This window comes from Solanum pennellii, chromosome 8 (genome assembly GCF_001406875.1).
Source record: "Solanum pennellii chromosome 8, SPENNV200".
Classification (NCBI taxonomy): domain Eukaryota; kingdom Viridiplantae; phylum Streptophyta; class Magnoliopsida; order Solanales; family Solanaceae; genus Solanum; species Solanum pennellii.
Genome location: NC_028644.1, coordinates 49720058 through 49744749, shown reverse-complemented (window position 1 = coordinate 49744749; position 24692 = coordinate 49720058). Strand labels below are relative to the sequence as shown.

At 34.9% G+C, this 24692-nt stretch overlaps 1 protein-coding gene and 1 pseudogene across 1 annotated transcript; one reads left to right on the top strand and one right to left on the bottom strand.

Moving 5' to 3' along the window:
• The first annotated feature begins 3109 nt into the window (after positions 1–3109).
• LOC107027967 lies at positions 3110–5480 on the top strand (annotated as a pseudogene).
• Positions 5481–10464: 4984 nt separating this feature from the next.
• Positions 10465–10866, bottom strand: LOC107027680. Its single transcript, XM_015228778.1, has one exon. The coding sequence runs from the start codon at positions 10864–10866 to the stop codon at positions 10465–10467; it is 402 nt and encodes a 133-aa protein (XP_015084264.1).
• Positions 10867–24692: the final 13826 nt, after the last annotated feature.

Below are 24692 nucleotides of genomic sequence, written 5' to 3'. Positions count from 1 at the left end.
TTCCATTCAACGCCCTACTTTATTCCATATATTTTCATTTATTTGAATTTATGTAAAGTTGTAGTTGTATTTGGTTAGTACATTATATGATAAAATCTCACTAAATTAATATAAGTGAATTATGAAATATAATTATTTTATAAAGGTATAATTCAATCAATAAATTAATATTTATTAATTTAAAGAGAGTTTTGACATAACAAAATTCGTTTGGAGATGATATTTCAGAGAATTTATTTAATGAACCACTCCTGAAAACGTCTTTAATAAACTTGAGGTCATGATTAATGATCATGATTACCACAATAAAATAGACGTTAATAACTTATTGGATGGGCGAAAATGATACATGTTCAAAAGAGACCTTAGAAGAAATTGTGGGTACCATTGAAAAATAATCTTGACGACAAAATTGAAAATGATAAAATACATATGAAACCACCATAAAGTTGTCAACATGAGTTGACTCACCCCATCCGGACTAACCCATAAGACTTTGAAATTTGACCGATCAGACAGGGCTAGCCTATTTTTTGTATGAGCCAGGAAATGATAGGTCCAACCCACAAGTACGTGGGTCATGTTACTACCTCTTAATCAAATTCACAGATAAAATTATCATTATAATATTTAATTTAGTTTGATTTCAAGTTGAAAGCATAAATAACTAAATAAAAATAAAAACATGATTATTTTTCAATGATCGTAATAAAACACTAAAAATTATGACAATATTTCATGGGCTACGACCTATGTAGCAACTCCTAGAAATTTTAGGAAATTTTTATTTTATGTAATACAAATTTTATAAATATAATTTGTATTTAAATTATAATATTTCAAAACATCAAATTTTTTTTGTGTTTAGACTCTTCTTATTGGTAATACTCTATTTTATTTTTATTTTTAATTAATATTTATTTGACCCACATGTCAACTCTATCCATATTTCATAATCTCAACAAATCGACAAATTTATTCTGGTCAGATTAAAAAAACTTGTTTCTTAATTGAGCTTCAAATATTATAACAACCATATCAAATTTAGGATTAAGCCAAGTCAACCCAACAAATTTAACCTATATTAACAACTTTAGAAACCAGTTGCAAATAAAAAACACTTATTGCATTTTGAATGTTGACAATTTTTGTTTTAAATAGAAATGGAAGAGAGTCATTTCTTGTTTCCTTTATTTTCTAATATATTTAGTGAAATTGGGGAGTTAAGAATTTAGAGGGCCACTGATTTCGGCCTCTGTACAAGAGTGACTTCAGACCGGCAATTGTTTGCTTCATAAATTTACTTACTTCACCGCCTAACAAAATTCATAGTGGCTATCTGATTCACCGGCACCACCATAATTCACACATCCAAACTGTTTCTACAATTTAATTCCTTCGATCGTTCGCCCACGGGCTCCTGTCCGAGTCCAGTTCCTGTAATCAACTATGGAGGTTCGTATTCTTCAGCTCTTTCAGATTTGATTGTTCAGTTTTTAATTAGCTTAATGGATATTGAAATTTTTTCCAATCAACAATGGTTGTTTATTATATATATTTTTTGAAAAATCCACGATAATACTTGCTAACTTCATGAAATGATTGAATAATTTTAATATTACTTTTTAGTTGCCCTTACTAGTAATCGTTGTTGTTTCCCTGTTATTCTCTGTCCCAATTCTAAAATTTAAATATATTTATTTTTTATTATAAATCTTCTATATATTTTTTTAATAATTTTGACTTGTTAATTAATATGACGTATAATATTTTTTAAGTAGTTTATAAATATATAAATTTCATTTTAAAAAAAAATTAAATATTCAATGCGTTTGGTCAAATTTAAATTGAAAATGAAAAATACCACATAAATTGAAATAGAAAGAATTATTTTTTTATAAAATTATCTTTACATTTATAGTTTATTAAAAATGTGTAAAATTAATAATAAATAAGCATTATTAAAGAGATGGAGTATCATTTTTGTTCTCCGTTTGGGTTGATTACATTATTTGTTCATAAATTCAGAAAAGTTGAGATTATCGGAACGGGTGTTTTGGGGGATGGAAATTGTTGTTGGAGATCTTCATTTTTTTCAAACAATTTTGAGTTGTGGAATTTTCAAAATTAAGCTTTAAAGTCAATTTTGGTATGTTCAAAAATATTTATGGTCAAACACTTCTTAATTTGGAACATTAACTAAGCAATTATTGTAGCCCATCTTCTTTTTCCATCTCATTCAAGGTGAAAATGATATATTATGTCAGTCATATATCTTGATTTGTGCATCATGCTAATCTTTAGTGTATCTTTCAATTTTATCGAATTTTCTCAAAGGAACATGTCAGTTGTATAAATTAAAAAATAAATAGAAAAGGACTGATTTTTTAAAACTTTTTATGTGTGAATACATATGATCTAGTATACAGAGAATTTTTGACTAGAAGTTCAAAATTCTATATCTTCTCGACTCCTTATTATACACTAGTTATGGGTTTTTATTTCTAAACATAATAAGTTTTTTCTTTCATAATTTATTTTTAAAATCAAAATACTCAACCGAATTGAATTGATTTGTGTTTGGCTTTCATTCCGGTATCAATTCATAGCTTTTTGTAACTTTGGTGTTACTGTTTGGTTTTTGGTAAGTAGTTCGATAATTTGATTTAACCAAAATTTATACATTAGTATTAGGTTAACCAAAAATTTGGTGTGATTGGGGTACTAATGTAATTTGAATTCTTGTAGGTTTTGTAAAGCTTTTTAGCCCATTAGGCTGAAAAATCTGACAAAAAAGTCATAAAACATAAAACTTCAAAAAGCCTATTAAGCAGAAAAAAAAAATCAATTTCAATCGAACTCTGTAATTGAAAATTAGAAGATTGAAATAAAAAGAAAAATCAAAATTAAATCGAAATATCGAATAATCACCCAAATTGGAAAGGAGATTATAAAGCGGAGACTCAATCCTCACTAAAAAAGTAAAAATTCATATAACTAACTAATTGAGCTACATGCTATGGATTTTTTTTTTTTGAATTCTTGTAATGTTTGACTTGTTTCACCAACCCTAATAGTTGTTACGATGATAATTATATAGTTTTTGTTTATGCAGGGTCAAGCACTCATCTTTCTGATTTGTATTACTACATTTCTTATTGAAAGAAGTGTTGCTGGTATTTTTGTTGTAACACGTTATGGCGCTTTTGGAGATGGAGTGCACGATGACACTCAAGTAATTTGATTCCTCATATGCTTGGAAATACTGTGCAAAACGAATTCCCAAATTCTATACATTGATCAATGTTTTATGACTTGTGATTCCATGATCGATTATAGGCATTCAAACTAGTTTGGAGAGCTGCGTGTAGCGATGAAAATCCATCAATACTTATACCAAGTGAATGATCATTTCTAGTAGGGCCTATAACATTTCAAGGGCCTTGTAAGTCAGCCAATATTCATCTACAAGTAAGTTATAAGCTGCTTCAACATTATTTTAATTGTATTTATTGCTGCTAAAAACTGTTTTTGTGGAACGTAATTAGTGTCCTGATTATATGAATGAAAGTTTTTTATTAGTTTAAGCTTATGGTTTGCAGTTATTAGGATCCATTGTAGCACCCAAGGACCCAGTGGCATGGAAAGGTTGTGAAAATGTATGTTGGATTTATTTTACAGGAGTTGCTGGTCTTTTTATTAATGGTTCTGGTACTATCAATGGCAATGGTCAGCGATGGTGGGATATTCCTAGCCGTACCAGGGTGCGTGCCACAAGCTAAAACAATTTCAAACCGTGTTTTAATTTCTTTCATAAATATACTTACATGTAAGATTATTCATTTCAGGTCAACGGAACTTGCACTAAACCAACGGTATGTAGTTTCATATAATGCATGCAATCACTTTCTATTCAATTAAATAACATGGTTATCAAATTCACTTCCAGAAACATGAAATCAACTATTCAATTTTATCAGTAGTTGGTCGCGAAATAGCTCCTAACTCATTGAATTTTCATGTTATTCATCACTAAATGAGATTAGTATGAATTTTTTGTTATTTAAATCAAAGCTAATTTCTTATAGTGAAATACAGGGCTGCATGCGTCTAGTACGAATCACTACTTGATTTTCTTTTTCTCTCTTCTTTCAAATTTGTTAAAATGAATCTAATTTGGAAGTTATCTATCCTTTAATAATAAAATAAATTTGATTTAATACTTGGTTTTGCACATCTGTTCCTTTTTGTAGGTTGTTCAATTTAATTACTGTAATGGACTTCGATTGAATGGAATAAAGCTAGTGAATAGTTCAAGGGACCATATAATTCTTACTTATAACAAGGGAGTAACGATCTCAAATATTCATATAAGTGCACCAAATTATAGTCGCAATACCGATGGTATCGATATATTTTTCTCTAGCCAAGTTCAAATTATAGACTCCATTATTCAAACAGGTAAACTAGCTTGCATATAATGTTTTAATTTTTCTCTATTGAAATTAATTGTTTTATATTAATTGTATATAATGTTTGATTTCTTACGCGAAAATTAATGAGCTTACAAAGAAGGTGATGACTGCATTGGCATCAATACTGGATGCTCTGATATCAATATTACTGGTATTCGATGTGGACCAGGTCATGGTATAAGGTAGAACATGAACATTTTACTATTTTATTTAATTCTAAATAGAAAACTCAGTTTATTAACTAATACAATTTTGTAATTGTATGTAGTATTGGAAGTTTAGGTCAAAATAATACATTTGCTAATGTGGAAAATGTTTATTACAAATTTCCACTTAGAGGATACCCAAAATGGTGTAAGAATTAAGACATGGCAGGTAACTAAAAGTATCACATTTCATTTTACACATGTTAGTGTGGTATTTGTTTTTAAAAAAATAATTATATGCATATATTGTTTTTTTCTCTAAAATATCTCTTCTTATGTGTTCATAGGGTGGTTCTGGATATGCTAGGTCTATACATTTTGAGAATATTAACCTCAAAATGTGGAAAACCCAATCATTATTGATCAAAATTAGTGCAATGGTGGCCATTCATGTCAACCTCAGGTGAAAATAAAATAAAATATAGTATCGTTTTATTTTTAAAATTTTCTAGAGAAGATAGAAATTTGAAAGTTATTTTTTGTTTTAAAAATGTTTGAACAGGTAAGTGCAGTTAAAGTGAGCAATGTAACATACAAAAAAATATATGGAACTACAAGCAGCAAGCGAGCAATAAAGATGAAATGTAGTAATAGCACAACTTGCACTAATGTTGAGTTGGAGAATATATACATAACTTCAGTTGAGCCTGGAAAAAAGATTTTTGCTACTTGTAATAATGTTGAAGGAAAAGCTTCTTCAAACTCACCTCATGTATCTTGTTTGTCACAATGATAACTATATAGCAAAATATTTCTATAACCATTTTTTAAGACTGGTAATTGAATTTGACAAAAAAACATAACTAGTGATCCACTAAGGTTTGGAGTGAAGTGAGTATTATTAGATACCTCACAATTGTTATATACTACCTCCGTCCACTTTTATTGGCATAATTTCCTTTTTTTGAGTCAAATAATAATAATTCAATTTTGTTTAAACAATCAATATTAGAGTCTTTACACCATCTCCAATCCATCTCTATTTTACTCTCCATTCTCTATGTATGGAGAGTAAAATAGAGCATGGACACTCCAAATCACTCTTTATTCTTCAAATTTAGAGAGTTGAAAAGTACTATTCAAACTCTCTATTTCACTTTTTTAATATTTTATTAATATTTCATTACTTTTTAATTAACATATTATTTTACATATAGTTTTATTAATTAAATATTTAATGTTCATAATATTTTTAAATGTTATATCTAGTATTTTAAAAATATATTATTTAATATATACTACTTTAATTTCACATAAGTAATATATTCTTTCCCTAATTTTCATCAATAATAAAATTTTATTTTATTATTAATTTTCATTATAAAGATTACACAAAATTATAATTGTAAAATGAAAAATTTAATTTAAATACAAAAAACAATAGAATACATAACATAATATTTAAATACAAGATAAAATACAATAAACAACATAAAAATTAATTCGCGTAAAAAAGGAATCGCGTCGAAAATATGTTGGACGTGCATTCGAAGTTTTGCAATTATTGTAGGACTGTCACATTTTTGGAGAAAGAAAGTGCTAAATAATATAATGTCTACATGTATTATACTGCACAACGTGATAATTGAGGATAAACGTGATCTTAATGCACCAATTCGAGATGTCATATAGACCTCAACTCCAACGACAAAAATAATGGTAGAGGAAAGTCTCCGATTTGAACAACTTTTAGCTAGACATAAAAAAAAAGTAAGGACAAAAATGTTCATTTTGAACTCCATAATGCAGTAATAGACTATATACATCAAGTATCAACTCCGAACCTGGTGTCACCTGTATAAGAGTGTCTAAGCAATGAAAAGACTATGTACATCAAATTTCTATAATCAAAAGACAACATACATAGCAAGTATAAAAAAAGGAAAGTAGCAATCTCTTGAAGCAAAGAGTTCACCATAGGTCAAATCAACGACGGTCGTGGGAGATCCAAACTTAGCGAGGTTGGCTCCTACAAGGTGTTGCATCAGACGAATATGTAGAAGTTTAATATTAGAGTCAAAATACGGGTACTTAATAGACATATTAGGTCGATCGAGCTCAGATAGAAACTATATAAATAAGAGAGACACGATAGTGCTAACACTACAAGTTAACAAGTAAAGAGAGCTATACAAACCACTAATGATAGTGAACATACTAATAATTAGAAGTTGAAAACCAATACAAAAAAATCACAACCAAGTTGATAAAACAAGATGATGCACTACGAATATAGCCAATGCATAAAAGTAGAAGCCCGACAAAGTTCCTCGAGCCTCTCTATATAATCCCTGGGACTTGACTACTGATGAAATGCAATAAATATAATCTTATATATCTCCTTGGGCTGCTTGGGATATCTCCTTAAGCTAATCAATAAAAGTAAATGGATGAGTTAAAATAAGTCCATTTTTGAAACAAAAGCCTCACAAAAAATTACTTTTCCTTTCAAAATTACATTTCCTTTCAAAATTTCAAGTTTCTTTAAATAAAAATCAATAACACACCCTTGGAGTATAAAACAAGTAAAACTTGTGATAAAGTCATTTAAATATCTTAGTTACACCATTCTTTCATATTTGTTTAAAGCATGCCAACAGTAGATGTTGTGCACATGAATGCACCCAAACATAACAAATCAATTTCAAATTCAATCATACCACAAAAATAATTGGGTAGATAGTCGTTGCAGTATATTCATACTAACATGGAATTCCAACCAATCCAAGGCCTCAGGCATAATGATAGAGTAAAACTCAAAGTAAAACAAAATACGCACAAACATACCAAATCATTTAACACATGTTAGCTTAAGTTTTAAGCCACCAAGAATAATTCTAAGGATCCTATAAAGGTAACCAAGACTACAACTAATCATAATCTAAGATTTCAAGGCTAAAAAGCTAAGTTAATAACTCGAGAAGGCCAAGATGCAACTAAGGATCATACAAACATAGAATCTCATCCTAAAAAACCTTCCTAACGATCAATACTACTAAATTTATATAGAATCTAACTGAGCCAAGTCTAAAAGGGAGAAACCACAACCAACCTCGAGACCCAAATCACACTTGAACCTTTATTTAAGAGCTTTTCCCCTTCCAAGAATCCTTTGAACGATGTCACATTATCATATTAGAAATATAAATGTCACTATGAGTGAAATGATACCGAATTCGCTATATAAAGATTAGTCAAAATAGGACCATGGGACATGTGTGCGAAATCACAAAATTAACTGTGCCATAAGGTCCCGACTAGTTTATCACGATCAAAGATTACCCCCTAACCTTAACACGAAACTTAGAGCCACAAGTGACCCCAAGGTAACCCATGTTGTATATGGCTATATGATGAATGTTGAATTGTAGATATGGTTGTTGTGGAAGAATTTACCTACTTGATCTATATTATGAATATATAAAAGCTTTCCTGAGATCCCTATCTAGTGTATGACTTCTAGATGTGGAGATTGAAAGTAGGTTTAGAACCTTGATAGAGTAAGCATGATATTATGCATGTTTTTGTGAAATATAATGTAAATGTATTAAAGACACTTTGAGAGTAAAGTGTCACTGATTATGATATAGATGTTGTATTGATTGAAAGGACCTTTTCATGAACACATATGAATATTAATGTGAATGGTTTTCTCACGTAGAATGATTCTAGGTTGACAGATTTTCTCACCTAAAATGAATCAAAGCATGTTGAACTAAGATAGCTTAAAGTAGTGGTATGAGATACCCTCATGAATAGCTTGACTTGGTATGGCAAGACATGCTTGATATCTTGAGTTAGGAGGTCTCATGGATAGCCTTGAATTGAGCAATGATACCCTTTCAATGGTTTGCTTGAACTAAGCACAATAGAGTGCTTTGTATTGTAACTTGACTTGATGAGTCCACACCACATCAGTATTTCTTCGATTGAGCAATAATATCCTTTTTTTTTTAGAATGTAACTGTCTTGTATTATATTCCAAAAAATCAAACCTGCCACAACTTGTTACAGGTTTACTAATTACAAATGAGTATCAGGAAGATCTTCATTCCTAAATAAACAAAAATTACAAGGTGCTTAAAGCATTCATTACTGATTGTAGATCTTCCATATACTCCTGTTTATACCAAAAGTGAAATAAAACAAAGCAATTCATCTTCATCTTCTGGATGGTATTACTTTTGTTCTGGAAGCATCTGAGGTTCCTGTCTTTCCACACAGACCACCAGATATAGGTGGGGATGGTCTTCCATCTTTATTTATGACCAGAAATGTAGGAAAAGCTACTCCATATCTTTAGGGCCTGGACAATATTTCTTGGCATCACCCAAAGTAGGTCCTTCGAGTTGATGAAAATTATCCACCAAATATAAGTGATCCTACAGTGAAGAAAGAGGTGGTTTACTGTTTCAACCTCTTCTCCACACAGGAAACACCTAGGACTCAGTTGGATACCCTTTTTTCCTGAGGTTCTCCTGAGTCAAGACAGCTTGCTTAGCCAGTAGCCAAGTGAATCAGGACATTTTGGGAGGCATTTTAACTTTCCGGATAAGTTTCAGTGGCTAGCTAGTAACCTGATGGGTTAAAGAGTTGAACTTTTTGTAAGCTTCCTTCACTCTGTAATTTCCGTTGCAGTTATGATTCCAAAACAATCTATATTGGGAGGTGGATTTTCCTTTGAATTGTTCAAGGATTCCAAAGAAATCTACTAGACTTTGGATCTCCAATCATTTATAGGTCTTCTAAAATTCAAATTCCACCCCTGATTTGACCAAACTTCTGCAACAGTGTCTTTTTGTTGTTGGTTCAATATGTAGATATCTGGGAAGAGGGTTTTTAGGGAGCCTTGTTCTAACCAGTTGTCCTCCAGAAGAAGACCTTCATGCAGTTTCCTACTCTAATGCTGCAATTTCTCTTAATTTTGGCCAAAGGTTTCTGATGGCCCTCCAGATGCTAGTTCCATAAGTACTATTGACCATTTTGGTAGACCAGTTATCCTTCATTTCATACTTCTGCTTGATAAGTTCTTTCCATAGTTCTTGTTCACTAGATGCTAGTCTCTGTAGCCATTTTATCATAATGCTTTGGTTCTGAATCTTCAAATTCCTTACCCCAAGCCCTCCTTTCTGTTTGCTCCCAATCAATTTATCCCACTTAACCAAGTGGAATTTCTTAGTATCACTATTTCCTTCCTATAGGAAATTCCTCCTTATTGCATCAAGTCTGTCAATGATCCCATCTGGGATAGGAAAGATAGACATCATGTAGGTAGGCATGGAGTCGAGAACACTATTGATGAGAGTGAGTCTCCCACCAAGGGAGAGATATTGATTCTTCCATTTGACCAATCTTCTTTCACACTTCTCGACCACCTCATTTCAAATTCCTGAGGACTTGCTTTCTGCTCCTAGTGGCATTCCCAAATATACAGTCCGTAATTCACCAGTCATTTCCCCAAGTGTACCAACTAGAGAGGTTAGATTGGTGACCTCATTCAATGTGTATAGGAAGCTTTTTTCCCAATTGATATGTAGTCCTGATATAGCTTCAAATAGCACAAATATAACTCTGAGAACCATCAATTGATTTCTGTTGGCATCAAAGAAAACCAGAGTATCATCAACATATTGTAAGTGTATGATCTCCATGTCACAACCCACCCTATTTGATACTCTGAAGCCCCTCAACCATAATTTCTCTTAAGCAATCTTCAACATATCATTAAGTCCCTCCATAGCTATAATGAATAAGAAAGGAGACAGGGGATCTCCTTGTCTTAATCATCTCAGTGAAGAGAAGAAACCTTTAGGAGAGCCATTGATGAGAACAGAATATTTCACAGTACTGATACAAAACTTTATCCATCTCATCCATGTACCACCAAAACCTCTTCTGGATAAGGTCTCCAGCAAAAAATTCCAGTTGAGATGGTCATATGCTTTCTTAATGTCCAACTTGCATAAAATGTCTGGCACCTTGCTTCTGATCCTAAAATCCACACATTCATTAGCCATCAAAATAGCATCCATGATCTGTCTTCCTTTAATAAAAGAAAGTTGTTGTGTGTCCACTAGCTTGTGCATAACCTTTTTAAGCCTCTCAGTTAACACATTGGAGATTATTCTATACACACTACCAATTAAGCTAATGGGTTTAAAATCTGTGAGTTTCTTTGCACCCATCTTTTTGGGAATTCACGCCACATAGGGAAGCTTTTCTTAAAGAAACATCTCTCTTGGAAATTTGTTGCTAACAATGACTTCCTCCCAAACAAACTCCCAACAGTGCGTATAGAAGGCCATGGTGTAACCATCAGGATCCGGACCTTTGTCTCCAGCACGGAGCTTTACATACTCCCATATCTCTTGGTTCTCAAATTCCCTCTGTAGCATCCTATTGTCTTCTTCAAAAATTTTATGCCCTTCCCTGCAGCCACCAGAGGGTCTCCATGCTCAGTTTCAGAATATAACTTCTAGTAGGAGTCTATGATTTTTTTTATCAACTCTGGGTCATTGATTTCTTCACCATCCACATTTAATTCGTCTATGTTATTGTATCTCCGGTGAGATTTAGCAGTTTTATGAAAGAACCTTTTGTTCTTATCTCCCTGCTTCAACCAATTAACCCTAGATGTTTGTCGCCAAGATATCTCCTCAAATTTTGCTAATTTTCAAACTCTATAAGGAGATAAGCCTTAAGTTGAATCTCATCTTCATGAAGAGCTCTTTGATCTCGCACTTCTTCTAATTCTGCAATTTAATTGAGAACACTCTGTTTTTGAGAGGCTAAGTTTCCTTGGGATATTTTACTCCATTCCCTCAATTTATCCTTAAGAGGTTTCAATTTGAAAGCTAGGATAAAGTCTGGTCTCCCTTCACATACTATAGAGATTCACCATTCCTTCACTCTATCCAGGAAACCCTCTATCTATAGCCACCAATTTCAAATTTGAAGTAGGTACTCATAGGTTTCCAATTCCCACTTTGAAGCATTACGGGATTATGTTCAGAGGTAACCTTGTGCAATAATGTTTGTTTTGATGTTTCTGAATGCTTCATCCCATTCATTAGATAAGAGAAATCTATCTAATCTGGATGTTGTGTCATACCTGTCCCCTTTCCTCCAAGTATACTTGCCCCATACTAGGTAGGGATCCAATAATCCCATGTCCTCAATAAATTCAGATAGATCTGTCATTGCTCTAGATATCTGGAGCAATTCTTTTTTTCAGATGGGAATCTTGCTGTGTTAAAATCTTTGCAAACCACCCACGGGCCATCAAATAAACCTCCAGCAGAGCCAACTTCCCACAAGACTTCCTTTCTTTCTTCCGTACTATTTGGAGCATAAATGCATGTGAGAAACCAAATCAAGTCTTTGTTTATCCCAATGAGCTTACATGTAATGGAGTAAGTTCCTAGACTGCTAATTTCCCCTGAGCACACTCTCCCATCCCACATAATTAAAATACCACCTCTGGTTCCACTAGCTTCCAGTTGGCAATATTTAAACCATCTGTTGGCCCATAAATCTTTCACGAAGCTCCCAATCTCTTCCTCAATTTTTGTCTCTTGAAAGCAATAAATGTCATCTTTCAAACTGCAAATTAAGTTCTTGATTATACACCTTTTGTTCGCCTGGTTCAAACCCCTCACATTCCATGATATGATGTTGATATCATTGATCACCTGAGATAGTGTATCCCCCCTTATTTCTTGTTCCCTTGCTTCTGAATATGCTGCCACATTCCAAGCTCTTTAGTTCTTTTGCCCCATTGACTACTGACGTCACTTTAGCAATTTCCTTCCCCTTATCATTGTTGATCTGCCTCATACTATCTATCTTCAAAAATATCATTGTTTCTTCCTCCAGATTCTTCTGATTTAAGGAAACTGCTTCTTCTATAGAAATCAGACTGGAAATATATTCCTCGAGCCTTTGTGGGGTACACTCTTGCGTGCAAAAATTATCCAGGGCTGTAGAGTTTCTAGGACTTCCTAGGGTCATATTTATCATCTCTCTCCCTTCTCTCTCCTCATGAATCTTCTTTTTGATATTTATCCTTGGCATCTGCCCTGTTTATAGTTCTTCTGGGCAATTTTGAAAAACTGCAGTGGAAGAGATATTATTCTCTTCAAGTTTTATCGTAAACGGATCAATTAAAGAAGATATGCCACTTTATTTTGTTTGTTCCATTAAAATACTTTGGGCCTGCAGATCTGGGCCAAAGTTTTCCCCCTTGTGTACTAGCCTATTCCTCTTAAAAGAGACTTAAAACCTGCACGTGAGGAATTAGATGGCAAATTTAAAATTATGGGGTCGGAGGATGACCCCACGTGACCTGACACTTCTTTAAAATGTAAAAGTTTTTCATTCACCTCAGGGTCGGTCCTTTCACTAGATTTTTGGTCCTTCAAAAGGATTACTCTGCCCCCGCCGGAGATGATTCTTGTCGGTGCCTCTACCCATATTTGTACCTTTAATGTTAACCCTTCGTGTACCAGTTCTACAAAACTGGGTTCATCGTCTCCATCTCCTCTTATCTTTAATCTCTCCCATTTAAGATGATTTTGCAACTTAGTTTCTTCCCCAGTTTGAATCCAACCACCACAAAAGTTTCCGATCTCACGAAAAAAATTTTGAGACCAAAGTTGAAGGGGTATGACCACTACCCTAATCCATTCTTGGTTAAACCTTTAAGATGAGGCGGTTGAGGTTGGCGACCACCATTACAGAAAAAATTTATCAGATTTCCAGAACCATTCCCCACTGAATGTATGGTCTGCAGCGGTTTTATTTGGGAACTCAAAAAGAAATCTGTTGTGACCCAACTCATATATGTTGATGTCGTGATAATGTTTCCAGGATCTCACAACCCACCGACGAACTTCCGACAGAGTGACATTGGGGATCTCCTCTGAGAGACTTCTGACCACACTTTTTTCTAGAAGTTCATTCTGAATCTTTGTTGTGGTCTCAGAGATAATAACCGAGTTTCCTTTTTGTTGAATCTTTGCAGCATTTATTTCTCTTGTTCACTTATTATTCCTGAAAGAATCAGAATACAATAAACCCTCCTCTGTTTTCCTGTGAACCACCTTAGATATCTTTTGGGCCTTTTCATTAATGGATCTGGTTATTTTAGTTGATATGTTCATCCAATCACAATTTAAAGGCAACTCTGGAATAAACATGACGACTCTTTTTCTCCCCTATGTTTTTATGATGCTAATATACCTTCCATCTTAAATGAAATTCTTTGAGCAGAAAAATTCTATGGAGTGATCCCATATCTTCCATCTACGCCCTGCGAAGCTTCCATAAGGGCATAGACAAGCCACTCCATTGTCTTCTGGCTGACAGTAATTCTAGTCACCCTATTTCACCCTCTCTTTACCCAGTCATACAAAGTTTCTGCTTTGGAGACTACCCTTGTGATGTCGTAGGATTTGAAACCCACCGCGAAGTAGATGGTATCATATGCCATGGTGGATGTTTTGAAATAAAGGGAGAAAGAAAGAAAGAAAGGATTTGGAAGAAAGAAGGTGGAAAAAGGTTCCGGCAATAGAAGATTGCCGGAGAAGGGGCTTTTAGGGCCCATAAGGGACCTCTAAAAGTTTCTCTTGGCAACCGTTTGGACTTGCATTCGTAAGGTGATTTCCATGATATCTTCGTCTAGAATAATGTGGTGCTTTTCCTTGATAACCTTGAATTGGTAAATCGTAACCATTCATGAATAATGACTTGTCTTGGATTAGTAAAGAAGTAATCTTCCATGAATAGTAAGAGTAACTAAAGAATGACAAATCCCTAACCAAAGTACATGTTTATGATGAAGCAAGGTTACTTCAAGAAAGTATCATACATATGTTTTAAAATGACATTTCTAGTATGAGAAATAATCATCTTGGTTAGTGATGAGTCCACGATTTGGACTCATTTAGGAATTTCTTTGGATAGATTAAGTGTCCTGAAATACTTATTTGATGCCAATAGTTGATGCAAAACACTTGATTTCCGGGTATCTGTATAGAAGAACAAAGCGTGGACACTAATGGGCAAAACTAAACAAGGTTTTTGAAATAACAAAGAAAAGAAGGTCTAGTGATCTCCTATTCCATTAGGTGAGTCGCCGAATGACTATTATCTCACCTGAATTTCTAGTGTGCTAAGACCCGAAGGAGAAAATCAAGTCAACAAGAGAAAGGAGCAGTCGGCGTGTCACCAAGTGGTTCCGCGATACAGTGTTGGATTGCCCTAAGTTATAGAATTTCAGAATGCTGAAGACTAAAGCAAGAAGGTGATGAAATGGGTCAAAGGGCGGATCGCCGAATTGATCGACGATCTCAACTTATTGTGCCGAATGACCCTTTGCAGCATATTTTTGGTGACTATAAATACATTTTATAGCATAAATAAAAGGTTTTTATTGGATCATTATCAATGATCTTATTTTTGAATTGTGACTATAGAGACTAAGTTTTCCTTAGCTTTGAAGAATTGAAGTTTTCCTTTTTTGAGAAATGAAAAATGATTCTTTGAAATTCTTCATTTGGACCTTTGTAAAGACGAAATTAAAATTACCAATGAAAGCACAATTTGGTAAAAATTTCTATCTTTTTATGATGTCTGGCTAAAACCCCAATTCTTGAGGGGGTGATTATGGGTTGATTTAGCTTGTGGGTATTGCTAATTGTTAGTTTTAATGTTGTTTAAAAGTGATTTCAATTTAAAGAATTCTAGTTGCAAATACAGTTTTACCTTCATGTTTTTAGCTTGCTTGAGAGAGACGTTTTAAAACCAAGATAACTAAATTGATGGTCTGCTGGTATTGGGTTATCATGGGTTAAGTTCGAGAGAGTGAATCCTTAACCCTTTTTAAACATTCAGCTCGAGAGTTTGAATGAACTTAAGCATAGGTTGTTCCTGTTTGCATGCTTGTTGATGTTCGAGATAAACCAACTTGATTCGGGGTAAATTGTTCGAGAGAAAGTTTCTCCCTAATAAATTCTAGCTTATTAAGTGATTTACAACTATTTACTAACAGTTGCAATCATCCACTTGTCTACTTTATCATATAATCCAATCGCATCCCAAGAACCTGTCTCAGTATTCTTACTTTTTTGTTATTTGTTATTGTTCTAGCTGATAGTTAAAACCAAAACCCCATGTTATTTGATATTCTTGTCACCCTAGATTTGAATTATGTTTTTAATCGATAATGTCTATTCCGTTGATTGACTTAAACATATTCGTACATTCTTATTGATTCTAAAACATGTTCCACTCCTTGTGGGGTTCGATCCCAACTCATTCAGCTGGGTTATATTACTAACAATAATTGAAACTTAGAATTGGATGAAGTGTCCTGATACATAAAATTAAAATGGCGCCGTTGCCGGAGAGTGGTGTTATTTGATAATCTTTAGTTACGTTGAATTTTTTTTCTTGTTAGTTATAGTTGAACTTAATTACTTTTAGTTTTGGTTTGTTTGTTTGTGTTTTGAAATAAGAAGTATGAGTGTTAAAAGAAGAAATGGTATCCAAGTAGGCCACTAAGATGACATCGACAACCTCAACGATGTTTATGAGACTAATGCTAATGACCCTTATCTTAAGGGTTGAATTAGTGCCATTCAATTGCCACCGACACAAAGGAACGCATTGTTCCACATTACAAGTACCATGTTGCAACTCTTGCAATTGAAAGGGTTGTTTGGTGGGATAGCTCATAAGGATCCCCATGAGCTTTTCAGAAATTTAGTTGATTTTTGCGGGATGTTATCCTTAGAGAGTATATCCCAAGATTCGGTCTAGTTGAGGTTATTCCCATTTTCTCTCATAAGGGAAACATGTAAGTGGCTGATTGAATTGCCATGAGACTCAATCACTTATTGGGAAGATCTTATCATTATATTTCAAGTGCAATTTTCCCCCCTCGAAGATGATGACACTTTGGGACAACATTCAAAGCTTCAAGAGTCTAGAAGGTAAGACAATTCATGAGACGTGGATGCGATTTAAGAAGTTAGTGTTGAAATGCCTAACTCATGCTTTGCCTGCCAACGCGTTGCTGCAGTATTTTTACCAGAGTCTTGACTCGGTAAACAAGGGTGTTGGTGACCAACTTTCTCCGGGAGGTTTAATGCACAAACCTTATGTGGTAGACGCTTAACTTTAGGATGGCAGAACCACGATAAATAGGGCTTGGTAGACATGCTAAGGTAAGGTCTCCCTCTTTCGATTAAATTGACCAAGGAACGGATGGAGAAATGCCAAGAGAGCGACAAGAACATAACTAAGATCATGACACAACTTGAGACTTTGTCCAAAAATGTCAATGTTGTGGGTGTTGGGTATGTTAATCTCGATGAGGCCAAGTTTGAGGCTTTGTACAATGAAGAGGTGAATATCCTGGCCAACCAAGGTGGTGATTTTTCGTTCTAACTATCCAAGGAAGGGTGGTAACCAAGGTTGGATCAAGGATGAAGGTTGGAGAGATCGTGAAAGATAATGGAGGGATCGAAATACCAATTGGAAAGATGGAGAGAGGGATAGTTATATACCTCCCCACGAGCATCAAGAGTTTAAGGATTATGAGGGAGGTTGGTAGAAGAATCTGATTTCTTGTATGTTCAACAAATTTGAGGGGTCGGACAAGATTTTGAAAGAAATGAAAGAAGATGTGTCGACCCTCAGCCAGATGGTTACCTCTCATTCCGTCTCGATCAAGCTGTTGGAGACCCAAATTGGTCATAACTTGTCTCATTTAAACCCTATACAACAAGGGGGTTTGCCTAGTGGCACTATGGGCAACCCCAAAAATGAGGCTTGAACGACTGTCATCGTACCACGATGTTAACTAAGGCGCTGCTTGGGAGGCAATCCAAGTTTTTATCTTCTTTCTTGTTGAGTTTGAAATAAAGTGGTGTTTATTTTCCAGGTTAAAGTGTGGAAGGGTTTTTAACAGTGCAGGTTTAGTGAACTAAAACTCAATTCGGCGTATCGCCGAAGAGGTTGGCAAGCCCGACTTGGACATTCATTGGACTCAAGACATTTTTAAATTAGTGTTTGTAAAAATCAGCGAGCCCAGGATCATATTGGTGACTCATCGACCAGGTCGGTGATCACGATCTTGTCCGTCGTTTGGACCCCAATATTTACTGGAGGTCCTGTAACTCACTTATCGACTTCCAAACTCTCACTATCACTATAGTTTCCCATTTTCATTTTTTTTACCGCGTTTAGTCGTCATTTGTGTGCTCAGAGTTGGATTATTTTGTGCATAGATTTTTAACTTCTCGTACTCAGCTTATAAGGTTGGTTTTTCAAACCCCGAACTTACACTTAGTGACTTTTACTCTTATGAAATGAATTTTTTATCTTAATGATGCGTTCTTGGCCTCTATGTTAGTAATTGTGTATGTGTGCCTACTTTTATTCGAATATCATGCCAAGAATGCCTTTAGTGTGATTTCCCAAAACTTTAGCGCTTAAAAGCTAATTAAAATTGTGTGGTTGTTCTTGGATGTTGTTGGTCTAGCTTGGTGAAGTCTAAGTAACCCACATTTGTTCTAAATGACGTAATTTTCCCAATGATAGAGTGGTTGATGTCATTCTTAAGGGCAAACTTTGTTAAAAAGCCAAATTTTGCTAAACCGAGAAAAGTTTGAGTGTATCAGGAGAATAAGTGTAATGGGTCATAATTTAATTTTATGGGCTCATAGTTTGATTTAGATTTTTGAGGCTGCGGGGTTGAATTTAAAAGATGGGTTTGAGAGTAGGCACATTGGGCAGTTTGGAGAATTGGGTTGAGCTCGCCGAACCACTCAACGGTTCGCCAAAGTTTCCTTATCACCTTTAAATCATGTTAAAATTAGGTTTGGTTGTGTAACTTTAGAAGAAAAGTCTGAGCCCGACGAGTGCACTCGGAAACTCGCTAAAAGTCATTCTTGATCGCCCTTTCTCCACCCAAAACCCCTAAAATAAACTGTAACTTTCAGCAGGCTGGTCTTTCTCACTTAATGTTGTCACCGATTCGCTGAAATAACCTTCCCATCACCAACATTCCAATTTTTCTTGGAAATTTTGAGCCAATCCTTTCGGCGAGCGCTATCTAGCTCGCCAAAGATATTTGGCGACTGGCCCACCAAATCAGCGAGTCTGTCTGCAACTACTTTTCTGTGCATTTGATTAAACTGCTTCTAATTGTATTTTATGTTTTTGCAGACATGGCTAGACCAAATGTGACGAATGGAGACATGCCACCCCATAAAAGGGCCAAGGGTATAGAAATCAAAGGATACATGTACATCCAAGTCTTAGGCTACCAAACTTCCCACAACAAGTGTGAAGGGAAAAGGAAAAAGGAATACACCTGCATCACATGAGGTCAACTTCGACAGTGACAGTACCTACGCTACTCACCTTACCACTTCTTAGAGTGAGGGAGAGCACCAGGATCCATAGGCTACCAACTCTAATCCTAAAAATGATGAGCTACTAGCAACTCAGAGAGTAGAGTTGTATTCCTAGAGGCTAAATGATACATCTAGGATCAAGAACCCTCAGGGCACCACCCCTACTGTAGAGCTAGCACAAGCTATAGTCTTAGAACCACCAGTACAGGGTCCTTTCCCCATGGTCTATGAACAGACTGAAGACTGAGGGGCTGAGAATCATCATAGATGAGAAGAGACTTTGTATTGATCGGGTGATATACATGTACCCATAGATCAAGAGCTGCCTAAGATTCCACGAGTTCAACCTGTTCACCAATCCCTGTGTCCCATGTATTCTAAATTGGGTCCAGGAGTTCTACACCACCTACGAAGACTTGGTGCCGCAAAGGAAGACATCAGATGTCAAATTCAAGATGGTTGATTATGTGGTTGTCCGGGGTAAGAAAGTGTTGTGTGACCGTATTAATATAAGTTCGGTATTGGAGTGTACCTATAATATTTTTGACGTCCACCGGTACAGGGTAAAGACTAAGTCCTTGGATACCATGAAAATCTGTCTAGCCCCTTTCATATGTGATGGTACTCTGAGGTGGTTGAGGCAGGGTCCCCGATAAAAAAGAAGGACCTCCACGTAGTTGCAAGGTAATAGTTTGGCTTTAACAACTGAACTATCATTCCATCTCAAAATGAATCCGCCATACGCCACAAAAAGTGTCTTGTCTTGTCTTAATTATTTCCAATAACGCATAAATATTGGTATGATCGTTGACCTGGAGATGACCTTGAGGGACAAACAGCGCCAGACTTCCCTCTCATTTCCGGTGTTGATCACTGAGCTGTGCAGACAGGCTTGGGTTGCTAGAGATAATAAGAAGGATGTGGAAGTTCCACCATCCGGAGGATCGAGATGGATTACATAAAGGATAAAGTATAGAAGAAGAAGAAGAAGAAGGCAGTCCGGGTGGACTTTTCCCCGCTTTTGGATTCAGACGCATTTTCTTCACAAGAACCTTTGCCTACTCCAGACCTTGAGCCTTCAAGTACATATAGTGTTGTACCTTTTGATAATCTACTTCCTCTACTGCTCCATTACCTCCTTTGTCTAGGATATTTTTTACTTCCTCCCGACCCTCGCTCACTTGGGCTGCATTATTATGGATGGGGAAGATGGCCTATAATGTCGATCGCCTGTACTGCCAGACCTGAGGCCTCCATTCCAAGCATGATCAGATAACCCTCGCAGATGTTATGACACCCTTGAATTCTACCATTGATGCCCTTGTGGATAGAATAATGGTGTGAGAGCGTGGATAAGGGGCCACCAAGGAGGTGACGACTCTAAATGCTGCTATTGTTGAGCTGAGGAGAGATGTGGACCAACTGAAGTCCACTGACATGCCTACGATTTTTGGGAAGGTGGATTTCCTAGATGTGTGAGTTGAGCCTGATATTCTTCTGGCTAAAATCGTATTTGATGTTCAAGCTGAGGATGTAGTTGATCTAGAGTCTAAGGCAGAGATTGATGAGGAGATGCTTTGGGTTACTGAGGAGGTTTCGTAATAAGGCCCTGCGAAGACTGTGCATGTTTCTTTGGAAGATACACCCTAGGCTGATCCTAGTGGAATGAATACTTTTGGACTGACTCCAGGTGCTGATGCCCAGGTTCAAACTATTTATGTTACACCGGGCATTGATGCCCTGAAAAATTTAGATAAGATTTCCCTTTACCTCCCTCCCTGTCTTACCATTTATTGACTTTTGAATATTTTTCTTACATTTGAGGACAACCGATTTTTTTTGGTTGTGATTATTGGTTTTTATGCTATAGATTGTGCTTTGACCCTATTTTTATGGATGTTTGAGCTTGTAGCTCCTTATTTTGAATGTAAATGATTTTTGGACCCTTCCAAAAAGTTTGTTCCACCTCTTGTTTATTTAATTGTGGTTGTTCTTATGCAAATTTGAGTATCAATGTTATTCAATATCGATTACTCAAAATAGTGCTCTCAATCGAACAAAGATGAATGTGCGGTTACGATGAGGCCAAATGAAGTTGCATAGAAAATAAGTGAACTTGTTGCATCTTGATTTGACTAGTCGAGTATCGAATTGAGTCTCTTGTGATGAACATTGCACACTAGCAAAAGTGTGGAGTCTTGTTTGTTATTGGTGTCAATGCCTTATGTGATGAGCTTACTGTGAACCATGTGTATTATTACATAGAATTGTCCCCGTTGCTTCGGTTGACTAAGTGAAGCAAGAACTTGAGATGACTTACTAACTATTCAAGAGTGAAACAATTTGACGTTATACCTCGTTTGTGGCCCACATTTTGAGTGTGTGATCTTTGCTTGAACACCTTTTGAAACTCATCCTTTTCTTCGAAGAAACTTGATGAAATTATGACCTGTCTTTATCATTTCACCCTTAATCCTCATGAGATGTGATTTGTTTGAATAGCCAACTTAGTAGAAAAGTCTAAGTTGGGGTGTGGTGAAAAGAAGGAAAACTATTGAAATACCATATAAAAAGAGATGAATGTAAGAGAAAAAGGGAGAGGGAGAGAGAAGAGGAGGTTGAAAGGAGAATTAATTTGCCGAGCAAAAACAACACCCAAAGAAGAGTGAATACAATAGTTGATTCCATATTCCTGTTTTATACAATTTCACTATATCACAAATCTCAATGGTAATATTTTTATTTTTGTATATTGATTCAACATAAAAGTCTCCACATTTATAAAGGATATATAGTATACCAAATTGCCAAGTCAATTCAATTTAAATCTAATAGAAGTGGATAATCTGAAAATTTAATGCAACTAGTCAACTATTCTTTGGAAGTAATAAAAGAATATTAAATAGTTTCTGCACTTTTATTTAGAGTTTAAATAAGAATAAGATCAATTCATATTGTTGACGCTCCATTTTGACCGACTTATATATCATTTTGATAAATATTTTGATTAGTATATATTATTAAAATTAATTTTGTTTTTTGTTTATGATATTAGTATTTATCACAACCTCGGCTATCATGAGTGGCACTAATACTAAACAAACCGGTGGGAGAACCAACCAAAACCAACGCCAACCCAACACCATTTAATTAAAACCATGTATGTTATATAATATAAGGGTCTAGTTTAGACATAAATGAACCGAGTCTCCATAAACGTAACTCAATCATCTAAAAATGACCAATGTTGAAATGTCCCTATGAACTAAATGTCACCATACAAAAACTCTAAAACAATGTAACTAGGTTACACCCCTAAAACTAAACATAACTAAAATCTATAATCTATGTCCGAACAAATTAAATGGACAAGAAAAAGCTCACTCTTAGACTCATAGTCAGATGTCTCTCAACTGAGTGTTGGATCAACCACTAGAAGATTGTTTTGCACACAACAAAAAAAGTAACAACCGTAATATTAGCAAACAACCACCGTGTATAGGCAGGATCACAAAGCTGGTCCATCATATGTGTATGTGCAATATAACAACTACCAACAACACATAGAGTATAAATCACATGACATGAAACAAAAAAAATAGTAACAAACCAACGCATAAGCATATCCCACATGATTATAATAGAAATACTGATCCTTTTATGGAATCAGTTTAAGAGAAAAATGTTTCTTAAAAATATTCTGAGGAAATATAAATCAAAATAGTGTTCATGCTGAAATTTAGAAATGAACAATAAGCTCAAGGATCTCAATATAAATATATAAAATTAAATACTTGGAAATTTAAAATTCATCACTCAATGATACTACTCAAATCAAGAATACTCAAAATTAAGGACACTATTCGTTGATCGCGATTGCCTAATAAGCACAAACTCGCCCAATATGATGGTGCATAGCACTTGTGTTTATCAAACTTGGTCATCAAAATCCATTAGAGGAGGAGATGCACTGAATAGGAAAGGTGGCCTTGCTGAACATCACCGAATATGATAGTGTAAAAAGAAAGACCAAATACTCGAAACACGATCAAGAGTTGGTATATGATAATTTGAAGAATGTGAAAGGTCGACTCATATGAGTTTGGCAACTGAAGTTCAAAACATTGAATCCAAGAGTATGAAAAGGAAAGGTGAGTAGAAAAAGGTGATTCAATGAACTAGCTGAGCTAGTCTGCCTAATGTCACCGGATGGGTCACGTATTGGACTTTGGGCCTAATTTTGAGAAATTATTAATGGCACAAAAGAGAGAGAAATTAAATATGAAGAGGAGTAGAGTTTTGAATATGAAAAATACTTTGAGTTTTTAGTCGGAGAACATTTTACCTTTATGAAGAACACTTTCTAGTTTTTGATGTATTTCAACTTTTGTGATTAAAATTGACAAATTGAAGTTGAATCCAAAGTGATTTTACTTGTGATTTCTTAATTTCATGTTACCTATGGTTACATTCATTGATGGTATAATCTCTTTAGTTTTTGTGATGAGTGGATTAAACCCCAAGATCTAAGGGTAGAATTATGAGGTTGGATATTGATTTAATATAGTGGGTATTGTGATATGCCTTGTTTTGCTGATTTTCATACATTAATTTTATCTAATTATTATGGGGTTAATGTTGCAAACTTAATTCCTAATTCTGATCTTCGGTCGATGCTCAAAAGAGATTTATTGGAGTGGATAATTAGTGCAATACTAGCAATTTAGATTTGATGTCTGTAACTTGCTTGAAAATAGAGGTTATGGGTTGGATCTATTTTCCCTATTTCTACATCATCATCCCATCTTGTGGCAAAACCAATAAGGAATGTGTTAGGGAGAGAATCCTTAAACTCTTATAACAGATATTTTTGCCATAATTTGACCATCATTTCATGTAAGTAAATATGCAAAGAATTGAGTAAAGTATTGGGTTTATTTATATTGACAATTACATGAGATTGAAATGATATTATATGCATAGTTGCTTTGAGATCGAAGAGAATTATCGTCAAAGAAGATGACTTAGTCTATTAATGAATGTTCATCACAATAAGCAACACAATTACCCCCATGTGACATCGATTTGAATCCCACACCCCTAGATTACTTGTTAACTTTTGAATTCTTCAAAATTTTATCTTAAATGTAATAATTGATAAAAAAAAAAGATTTTTGTTAAATTGGTGGAATCATCCCCCCACTTATTATTACTACTACAATGAGCCTCTAAAATGACCAAAAATTGAGGTTCTCTCTCCTTAAATGAGCTTCCAGGGACCATTGTTTGTGTTGAAGGTGTAAGAGGAGTGTGAGACCCCGGAATCCTAAATGGATCATTCAATGACCTAGAGCGTAGCTTCGCTCTCCGTGCTTGCATAACTAATAATCCTCGAGCTTGGAGATATATGCCTGAAAATTATGTGAGCTCCCCTAACAACCTGAAATGATGATGTGAGTCTTGTTGACCCTCTCATTGTATGATCATGCCTCCTCATGAGTCACAACTACGGGCGCCTTTCCCTTGCCTTTGCCTCCTTTTGAAGGTAGTTTCGTTGCCTTTCCTGTTGATGTTGCTAATGGTTATTC